Genomic DNA, 12,032 nt, shown 5'->3' with positions numbered 1-12,032 from the left:
AAAAGAAAATTAACCAAATTAAGGGATCTGGAATGAGCGTTTTGAGCGTTTCGATAGTATTATGACTCAGAATTGATGTGAAGATCCACTAACCAGTTATCTGATTACTAGAATTTAAACCAAATACATGGCTAGTAGATCTTCCATCTGAGACGGGGAAAGACTCAACAGAAACAAACGGAGAGCAAAATATAACTTCACAAATAAACTTTAATTTCTCATCAACAAAGTGATCACAATAATATCATAGATGAGCGAAATATTCTTAGTTCATCCTCCGGCTATGGCTGGCTGACAACTGCCCCGAATAATAGTCCGGGGTAATTGAGGAGAGAACGCCGCGGAGCGATATATATTTAAATTAGCTATGGCAAGAAATAGCGTCATAACACACGCCCTGCCTTTCTTGAATTGGCGCCTGACAATTCTAATTTTAATAATATAACTTTTTAAAATAGCAATTTGAATTGATTCAACATATGATTTAAAAATAATTATATCTTTTTAACATAAACTTTACATCAGACATAACATTCATCAAGTAACTGCATGACTAATAATTAACTGCATCTTTTTAATCTGAAACATTTAATTCCAAAACACGATTGGATGGGGAGAAAATTATTTTGAAAAACAACATCTTTTAAAACTCTGAAGCTCGTACAGCAGACAAGGAAAAGGGGAAAAGGGGATGACAAACTAACACAATTCTGAAAGACATCGACCAAGACCTTGCACAATCCCCAAACTGGGCATTTACAATGTCAAGTTCCATGTGTTTCAGAAAGTGCGAAGATCTTACTCTACACCTTAAACTACACCTTAAAATTAACCCTAGAGTTCATAATCTTGAATCGCTGAATCCATGGCCAGTAGATCCACCGCTGTCGACTTGAACCCATTCGCTGCACTGTACTTGACGCTGATCTTGACGTTGAACTTGACACTTGCGTGATGAACTTGACAATTTGTCGGTGTGTGATTCAGATCATGTTTTCCATAAAATTTTAAACATGACGTAATAAAAATTGCTTTTGCAATTAGACGATAACTGATGACGGATGTCAATATAAATAACAGACGAATTAATTTCTTCATATAATTGCAGTTTTCAATGCACCAACATTGTGAAATAAGACGCAGTTCCTCCCGTAGATACAGTACTTGACGAACACGACGAAACAATTCCACACGACGAAATTGCACTTAGACATTCAGCGCTGAAGACCAATACCTTGATAATATTTGATTCAGAATATAACGGGCTTACATGAAAATCGTATGCAAAGTTCTAGAAAAAGGTTTTAAAGTTGCAACATACTTTGCATAAAATGATGTCATGTATCAGGTCACAGTTAATAACCCGTATAATATTTCTTTATTTCTGAATCAAATCTTATTCTGGAATCACACATATATTGTACTGACGAAAATTCACAATCATTTCAGAATCACACATATTGCATACCAACTGGAACAAAATTCTTCTGTGTCAAGTTCAAATCCAAATGCACCTATTGTTCAGATGATTGACCACGAAAATGACCGAAGAACTCCATAATCCATTCAGCACGACTCGGAATTCTCTGAAATATAAACTCAAGCAAAATACACAGTATAAGTATAACACATACATACTATCTAATTTAGCATATTTCTTAATTCCATAATCATAAGAATACCGTATACCATATATAATATAACATGAAATACAGTATTTCATCATAACATAACACATGCTGCCTTTCTTAAATTCTTCAAATTTTGAAAAATTAACACAGCCAAAATTCCATAAACACGCAATTTTCAATTCAAAAATTCATAATTGAAATTACAATCTGCTTTATTCTCCACATAATTTGGAAAATGAATACATCCAAAATTCCATAAACACAGTTTTCAAAAATTCATAAATTACAATCTGCTCTATGCACAACAATAGTATTACAAAATTTAATTGCAACACATTCATCTGCTTTTGCCAGATATCTTCACAGGATTACTTTTCAAAAATTCCAAAGCAGCTGGGTTTAAATTATCAGCAGGCTCCCAAGTATTTCTGGAACTTGGGAAATCACGCCACTTGATAAGATACTGAAGCTTGTTGTCCCTGTACCTACCACGTAATATCTTCTCTACTTCATACTCACTACTTGTGGTAACAGGAGTCAAAGGTAGACCCGGTATAAAAGATGTGCGCTTATCCAATTCCTGGGATGCCATAAGTGGGGCAAACGAGTCATCTGGACAATCAGCATCTACAACATCTTCTAGAGGATCCCTTTGCACAAAATCTTTGGGCATGACATGATTTTCTGGTCTGGCATATCGATCATAGGCAAACTTCATTCGATTAACATGCACTGGGGCTGACATCAACTTATTGTTTGTCAGATTTCGAACACGGAAATTCACGGGCCCCGTTTGCTCTACGAGTAAGTATGGTCCTGACCAAAATTTCATGAGCTTCTTTGACAAGCCTGGTTGAGTGGCTGGAATATATAACCAAATTGTATCACCCACCTGAAACTGTACATCACTTGCATGTTCATCATAACGGTCTTTCATGCTAGCTTGATTAAGTTCAAGATGTTGCTTAGATATTGCACGGAACACTTCTAATTGAGATACCAAATGATGGATATGTTCTCTCACTGTCTTCTCTGGGTATTCACTCTTAGCCATCAATGTCACATCCAGGGGTAGTCTTGCTTCCCTGCCATATAATAAAAAGAAAGGGCTAAATCCTACAGAATTGTCTGCTGGTGTAGACCTATATGCAAATTGAATGGCTGGAATATACTCATCCCAGTTTGTCTGATACTCATTAGCATAGTGTGACAAGGTATCTAAGATAACAGAGTTAAAACGTTCCTGAATAGCATTACACTGTGGATGATAACTACTTGTATTCAACTTTGATGTACGCATAATTCTACACACTTCAAGCACCAGTTTACTGAGGAAATTTGTACCTCGATCACTAAGCAAATATTGCGGACAACCATGTTGACATATAATATGATCAAAGAATGCTCTAGCTACTGTGGCTGCATCAATAGTCTTAATTGGAACTAAGATAGGCCATCTGGTACAGTGATCTGTAAAACACAATACATACCGATTACCATTGGTTGTAATAGGTAGAGGACCCAAGATATCCACACTTACACGTTCAAATGCACTGGGGACCTTCATGGTCATCATGGGAGCTCTAACTTTGTGTCTATGTGTTTTCTCTGAGCACAAGATATACACGATCTTACCCAATTGTCAACATCTCTATACATACGTTTCCAGAAATATCTTTGGCGGATTTTGTGATATGTTCTCTGAAAACCAAAATGAGCTGCTAAAACATTATCATGACAGTTGTTAAGTATGATATCAATCATGGTTACAGGTACATAAAATTGCACAGTATTTCTTTCTGGCATGTGACGTTTGGCGGGTGTGTGCCATATATGATACAAAATACCTTCATGGACATAGTATTGATCTGACTGCAATAAAATATCACGTGCTTGTCTTTGATTATCAGGCAATATGTCTTCATCCAAAAATCTTATCATGGGACCAGCAAAAGGATCAGCTAATTGAGCATCTTTGAAATGGTCCACATTAACATCAGTTGGTAAAGAAGGAACTTTTGAATATCTACATACTTTTTGTCTCCATCCAGTCGTCTATTCCTCTGAAATCTCAGATTTCGAACAGTATTCACTTCTGGATCTGGCTTTGTCTCTGACGTACGAGAGTCATTGATGACGTCATCAGTCATTGTCTCCAAGCCACATTCTGTCCAGTTTGAATCTGTTGCTGAGGAAGTAGGGGAGTCAACATGATATGAGTTACATGAATTACAAAATTCTGACACTTGAGTTGGTATTCTACTTAGTGCATCTGCATTACCATTCTTACATCCTCGTTTATGGACTACTTCATAAGTATATGATTGTAACTTCAGTACCCATCTTGCGAGGCGACCTGTTGTACGCTTTTGACCAAACAACCATTTCAATGCACAGTGATCAGTCTGAATTATGAACTTTACAGTATGTTGAAGGTATGGGGAATATTTCTTAATCCTTCAACTACAGCCAAAGCTTCAAGTTCAGTAGTTGTATACGTCTTTTCGGAATCATGCAAAGCTCTACCTCCATAACAAATTACCTTCTCTTCACCATCTTGTACCTGTGCTAAAATGAAACCAAGACCTTTTATACTGGCGTCTGTTTGCAACATAAATTGAGTACCATCAAAACGAGGGTAGGCAAGAATTGGAGGTTCTACTAGCTTTTGTTTCAGGATTTCAAACGCTTCTGCACACTCTTTTGACCAAATAAATTGAACATCTTTCCGAGTGAGATATGTTAAAGGTGCGGCTATTTTACTGTAATCTCTAATGTACTTCCTGTAATAGCCTACAAAACCTAGAAATGATCTTACTTCCGATACCTTCGTTGGAACTGGATACTCTTGGACTACTTTGGTTTTCTCTGGATCAGTAGCTATCCCATCTTTACTTACAATGTGTCCTAAATAACGTACCTGTTCTTGAGCAAAAGTACACTTTTTAGGCTTGAGCTTCAAATTGGCTTCTCTCAACCTCTGAAATACTTGTCTCAAATGATCTACATGTTCATTAAAAGAATTGGAAAACACTATTACATCATCAAGATATATTAATACAAATTTCCAATTTAAACCTCTGAACACTTCTTGCATAACTCTTTGAAACGTGGCTGGAGAATTTGTACACCCCATTGGCATTACATTAAACTCATACAAACCATCTTGTGTAATGAAAGCACTCTTTTGTTTTGAGCTTTCTTCAAGTCCAATTTGGTAATAACCTGACGCTAAATCTAGTGTGGAAAAATAATTTGGTGTTCCTGCGCCTAAGCTATCTAACGCATCATCTATGTGAGGTAGAGGAAAATTATTCTTTTCCACAATTTGGTTACATAATCTCATATCACAACAGAATCTTAGTGTACCATCAGGTTTAGGAATCATTACAACAGGAAAACTCCAACTACTGGTGGATTCTCTGATTAAACCATCTTCTAACATCTGATTGACTTGTTTACGTATTTCTGCTTGCACATGAGGAGGTTGTCTATAAGGACGACATTTGATTGGCGGATGATTACCAGTTCTTATGACATGCTCAATTTTCGTATATCTTCCTCTAGGACTATCTTTGGTTTGAAAAACGTCTACATACTCAGATATAAGATCAGATAACATATCTGAATCGGTTTCAGTTAAATGAGAATCATTGAAATTGACCTGAGAAAGAACTTCACGTACCTTAGGATCTGGCGAATTCTGTGCCTTTACATGGACTGATGCTACAGGTACTTCATCTACTACAGAGTCATCTATATCGGTAAAATGAATGATTTCACTGTTATTTACAAGTGTAAATGTACCAAGTTTTGTTCTAGGATACAACACAATTGGTTCATTGCTAGTGTTTAACACAAGTAATTGAGTACTACAACTAGATTTGTTAGCAATAGGTTGAACACTTGATACTGTATTGGCAATCAATACTCCTAAAGCAGTGACTCTCCGTCCTCCCTGACATAATCCTATTGTGCCTTTTGGAAGATTATTCGATAACCTCGCACGCACCACTGATTGTGAATGAGGCGGAATTTCTTGCCTTTCAATTACACGTAAATTACTCCTCTTAAACAATCGCAATTTCTGTGTGTTAAAATCTAATCTGGCCTTATGCTGTTTTAGGAATCTTTTTCCCAACATGATTTCCTGACTAAGATTTCGAGCAATATACATTGGCACGAGAAATTTTGCACCTTCAATAAACAACGGAACAACAACAAAACCACTGATTTGCAACACAGATTTGTTAGCGGTACGGGCTTTTGTTAATCGCGGTTTTGACACTACAATTTGGTGTGACAATTCCAAAGAATGCCAGTACTCATGATCGATTAGATTCATTGTACAACCAGTGTCAATTAAACAGTCAATGTTTTGGCTACCAATAGTGACAGAAATATAAACTTCTTCATCAAAATCTGTTTCAACGTTATCACTATCGCATTCAGACGCGGCAAAATTTGAATCAAATTTTCCATTGCGCGGAACTTGAGCTGAATTACACGGAGAATTACTGCTCTTGTTTACATTACAATCATTCGAAATAAATTTCTGTACAGTTTGTGCGTGTATTACCTGTTCATCAGTTGGATACAAAGTATGACTCCGATCACAAACATCTTCACACGGAGAGTAATTGTTCACAGGAGTTTGACAATTTAATCGTTCAGGTAAGATACCTATTTTCCCATCTGAATTTTCCTGAACTTGTTTTGAATCCACACTTTGAATAGTATCAGATGGGTCATTTAGTTTAAAGGACGCCCATCAATATGGAACCTTTCATAACAACGACGACGCATATGATTATATCGTCCACATCTATAGCATACAATGGGCGGCCTGAAATTTCTGGACTGGCCTGAGTTGAATGACCCTTTGCATTGTTATGTGCTTGATGAGGCGACTGATATTGATTACGATGAGTTCGTTCAACCCTTTGTTCGGCGTCTCTAACTGATTGAACCATCTGAATGTTTCGAACATCTTTTTCCAAACTCTTGAATCTATCGTCCATACTCTGTAAGCCAGTCATTACATCATTTAATGAAAATTCACCTTCTGGCTTGACTGAAAAAACTGAACTTGAAGGGGGAATAGAAACTGTATCTTTTACGGTTTCATTCACTAGCACTCCCAATCTAGCATAGTCAATAGCCTCCCTGAACGTTTTTGGCTCCCTGGAAATTACAAACCCTCTGTTAACTGGCAAAAGTCCACGAACAAAACAAGAGATTTGATCCGCTGTAGGCTTACCTAATTGGCTACATATTTTCATTATCTCTGCGGCATAATCATCAATTGATTCACTACTTGCCTGTTTTCGCGACAGAAGTTTTGATTCTGTGCCATTTCCAGCGCTCACCCTCAAAATTTTCTTTCAGGGCTTGCTTGATGGTCGCTATAGAAGCCGTCTGTTCTTCATTCAGACTATTAAAAAATATTAACGCATTATCAGCTAACCTTGTTTGGAATGCCAATTTTTGTTTTGGCGTTGTAAAATTGGCCAAAATTGCATGCGCGTCGAACTGTCTACAGAATTCATCGAAATCCTCCGACGGTCGGCCATGATAAATCCGACTAAAACCCGCCATACAATATTTTGTAGCCATCGCTACCCCTTCAGCTTGACCACCCGCACCTTCACCTGCACCTTCACCTGCACCTTCAGGGCGTCAGCCATAAATTAATTTAATCACTCTACAAAAAATTTCGCGCCACAAATCAACTTTTGGCGGGAAATCTATATCACTGAAGCAAACGTGAATTTTTCGTAAAAATTACCAAAATATCACATAATATATATATACATATACAATGAATCAATCCAATATTGCTATAAATAATAATACCAAATTAACTTACCTGGGGGTTGGTTTTTCCCACCAGGGGCAGCTGACAGCCAGTCACAGCTTGCTTGGTACCGGAAAAGATCGGATTCTGCACCATTTATTATGACTCAGAATTGATGTGAAGATCCACTAACCAGTTATCTGATTACTAGAATTTAAACCAAATACATGGCTAGTAGATCTTCCATCTGAGACGGGGAAAGACTCAACAGAAACAAACGGAGAGCAAAATATAACTTCACAAATAAACTTTAATTTCTCATCAACAAAGTGATCACAATAATATCATAGATGAGCGAAATATTCTTAGTTCATCCTCCGGCTATGGCTGGTTGACAACTGCCCCGAATAATAGTCCGGGGTAATTGAGGAGAGAACGCCGCGGAGCGATATATATTTAAATTAGCTATGGCAAGAAATAGCGTCATAACAATAGTATTTTGTGTGGGACATGAGAGCACATCAGACATATCGAATTGCATTCTGAATACGAAGAATGTCTTTCTGATATCAAATAAATTTCATTGTTTGAAATTCACGATATAATACAAATTTTATGACAAATTATTAAAATTTGATATTTTTCACATTTTTGATAAATAACAATCCTCGAAGTAAATATCATAAATCTAATGTTATATTCTTAAACAGTCCCTGGCATGATACCATACATGTATAATAGGCCTATGTATAGTAAATGTGTCTGCTTTATCTGTTTTGTGCTGTTTAAGCAAATAGTTAAACATAATTTCCATAAAATGTTAAGCTTTTACTGTCAGCTAGATATGTCCCCTTTTAATTTTGAGCAGAACAAGTGAGGTAAAGCAAAGAAAATTGAAATTTACTACTACTAGCGCCAATGAATGTTATACGATTGTAAAACGGTACGATCCTCTGGGTGTGTGTGTGGGGGGGTGTGCGTATGTGTGTCCTGCACGCGTATTTTTTTTCTGCAACTATAACGGGACGCAATACGATACCGGTATGTTATAAGAATCAAACTTACAAGAAAGATGGCTCTTGTCAAATCCTACAATTCTGTCAGAGAAAATATGCATATTTGCATTAAATTTTAATTAATTGACATAATTGATTAATTAATAAATATTTTATTTAATGATTTACCATAATTCCAAATATGTCAAACAATATGTCAAATTAAAGCTAATGAAATGCTTTATAAATTGGTCAGAGCGCATTTTGCAGAATGCATTTAGTACTTTAGTTACATGATTCCAAACATTCTATTCCAATTTTTTGCTATACACGCATAGGAGCTGTACTTTTAAAATCCGCGCCTAATCAATAATAATAGTCTTTCACTCCATTGTCAAAGTACTGTGCTCCCTGTAGCTGTAGCATTATGGAGTGACCAGGTCCTAGAGTACACCACATTTCGCCATAATGCATTCTAGAAACGCTTGCTGTTAGAATAAGAAAAATTTTAATGCTAATTTATTGCATATTCTAGGGAAGCGTGGTTACCTTTTAAAATAACCGAGTGAGAGGGTTTTCAAGAAAATATTTTTCCTGTCAAAACTGAAGCATCCTCTGTATAAAAGAAAATATGAATATTAACTGCACATCATATATAACGATTCGTGATACCCAATTGTGGCACATTTGATGTCGTTTAAGAGGCAGAGAATTTTATTTCAATTTTATATACGCCAAAATATTTTTCTAATTGAGCGAGAATGGCGATAGAAAAAACGTTGAAAATTCCATGTATAAATGACATTAGACCCAACAAATGATTACTGTTTCGTTTTTATGGTAATCTAATCTTTTATTTCCTGAAATAAAATTATGGGTCTAATGTGGGTTAATTGTATAATTGATGAAAACATCGACGTGTATAAAAGAAGCTACAAGAAAAATGGTAGGCCACGCCACGCCACATTGATAATCTATGCTTTTAGTATACGGCGAGTTCGTAGCGCACGTGTGAATCAAAATCGATACTATTGTCCCGACTATTGTGCGTGTATAGCCTCATTTATAACACGTAGTTATCAACAATTGAGCGCTATTAATACACATTAATGTTTTTAAACAAATAAAATTCCAAAATATGGTACGTTTTCTGTCTTTGCTTGTCACTTGGTATGTTGAAGTAATGAAGTTGCGATTATATTTTTAAATTTTCATCATGACACCATCAAGCCTGATAGCCGAGCGGTCTAAGGCGCTGGTGTTATGTCAATATCGTATAGGGGTACATTATAGCGCAGCGTGGGTTCGAACCCCGCCGGCGTCTCTGACAAAATAAATTTCATTTATTTTTTTAAATTTCATATTATGTTAGGGAAATGTGGCTGGGAGAATGTATGTATGGCGAAGAGTGGTGTGGTCCTAGAGCGTGATGGTTTTGTAGCAGATGACAGTGCTCATTCAAGCCTGTCAAGGTCAATTAGTAGCCACTTGCTGAATGGATGGCCATGATCAGCTATCAAAGAGATGCCTTGTGCAGCTGCCAATCACAGTAGAGGTTTGATAACATTTTGTTAAAAACCCAAATGTGATATAAGGACAAAGCTGTGCATGTTGGTACTTAATTGTTTGGATTCTTACGTTGAAATTCCCTTGTATTAGTATTTTTATGTGTAGTGTATAGTGGTCATAAATTATATAGCTTTTAAATTTTGGGCATTTTTGCTCTGTTGCACTGTACCATTATGGAATTTGAGCAAATCAATTACCGACACAAGCAGGTATACAGTGTATTATTTTATTTTTTATTTCGTATCTCAGGAGCACAGCTCACTTGGTAAGGCATCAGAATTTGGTACACTAGCGCTTCGAACTTTAAATCGGAAGGTGGTGAGTTCGAGCCTCATCACGGTCACATTAATTTTATAAACCAAATATTGTTCGAACTTTTCATATTTGTTTTTCTTTTATTGTTTCTTTTCTTTGTCTTTTTTTTTCTTGTTTTCTTTATTTTCTTTGATCCATATTGCCAGTGTAAGGAGAGGAGGAACTAACGGCCCATTCAGTGATTTTTTTTCATCCGGACGATCGTAAAAATCATCAAAATTCAGATTTTGTACAAGACTGCGGAACTCAGTCTTCAATGATATAGTCAGTAATAATCTTTTGGTCATTATATGACTATCATCATCTGACGACTGAGTTCTTATGATACATCATCCGAAGAGCAGTTTCAGACAATTGCTTGGGATTGTTGGGGCAGAGGTTATCTTTTGAATTCTTTCATGACCACCGAAGCAGAGTTAAACCTGTCAAGGACACTCGGCGTGAATTGAACTGAACATGTCACTCGCCACAAAAGAATGTCAAAGGTCATAAAACATCAACTTGGTGTCTTCTGCTAGTGGTTCAGCCCTAAGCCGTGTAGGCCTATTTAAGACAAAAATAATGCATTTACGTGAATCTGTAATTTATATAGGCCTACTGACAGTATATATAAATTAGCTACATGTATTTGAATGGGGCTTCAACTTCGTCAATACTGCCGTTTTCTTGGGTTTTGTGCCAATTTTTTCATTAAATTTTTTTATATAAAAGTAACAATTTGATTTTTTTTTTCACTTTCGCTGTGATCACTGAATGGGGCTTTGCAACGCGATATATTCAAAACTTGTATTCACCTACTGTTATAGCATTAATCCGATTATTACACAACCTCGCCAGCGTATTCAAGACATCCAATGCAAATAATCACCTAGATTATGACGTATCATACCGTAAATATGGCGGAGTACTCAAATTCATTCAACAAAAGCATGATTACAAGCTATTGCAATCTACCGCGACAGCTCGTCTCACACACACATAACAAATGCACAAATACGATCAAATAGGTTGACGACAACGTTTGATTGAATGCACTGCATTGTGCCATGATTACGGTGAAGGACACCGGTTCAATTCCTTTGTATGGAGCCAATCAATAATTTCACGCACATCCTCTATTATTGCCCGGGATGATTGCACACTGTAAAAGAGCTATTGTTATAATGTTTGATGAAATCGTGTTTAACTACCGTATTTGCTTAAGAACGGCACAATACAGATAAAGCAGACAGATTGACTACATGTGGTACATGTATATACATATTAATATAGGGAATGTGTGTGAGTCGAGTATACCTAATTATAATAGGGGCGTATCCAAAAATGAATTCACGCCCCTTTCAAATGTCGAGCCAAAGTGCAGGCCCTATGTTACCAGTGACTGGCAACATACATTATATATTGTAATGGATAACAGTGTAGTTTTACCAATGACTGGCGAGACACATAGAAATTATGTATTGTAATGGATAACAGTGTAGTTTTACCAATGACTGGCGAGGCACATAGAAATTATGTATTGTAATGGATAACAGTGTAGTTTTACCAGTGACTGGCGACACGCAGAAATTTTGTATTGTAATGGATAACATGGCAGGTTTACCAGTGACTGGCGGCGATAGAAATTATGCACTGTAGTGGATAATAGTGTAGTTTCCCAGTGTTTGGCGACACACATAGAAATTATGTATAGTAATGGATAACAGTGTAGTTTTACCAATGACT

General features: G+C 36.5%; 1 protein-coding gene across 1 annotated transcript; it reads right to left on the bottom strand.

The window, feature by feature from the left end:
- Positions 1-385: 385 nt before the first annotated feature.
- On the bottom strand, positions 386-3,796 carry LOC140136344 (uncharacterized). The gene is made up of 2 exons (XM_072158073.1): positions 3,666-3,796; positions 386-2,716 (listed from the first exon to the last, which is right to left on the bottom strand). The coding sequence occupies exons 1-2, from the start codon at positions 3,779-3,781 to the stop codon at positions 1,969-1,971; spliced, it is 864 nt and encodes a 287-aa protein (XP_072014174.1). The 5' UTR covers positions 3,782-3,796; the 3' UTR covers positions 386-1,968.
- Between the last annotated feature and the right edge of the window lie 8,236 nt (positions 3,797-12,032).

Source organism: Amphiura filiformis, chromosome 16, assembly GCF_039555335.1.
Source record: "Amphiura filiformis chromosome 16, Afil_fr2py, whole genome shotgun sequence".
Classification (NCBI taxonomy): domain Eukaryota; kingdom Metazoa; phylum Echinodermata; class Ophiuroidea; order Amphilepidida; family Amphiuridae; genus Amphiura; species Amphiura filiformis.
This window is presented reverse-complemented; position numbering and strand designations above follow the sequence as displayed.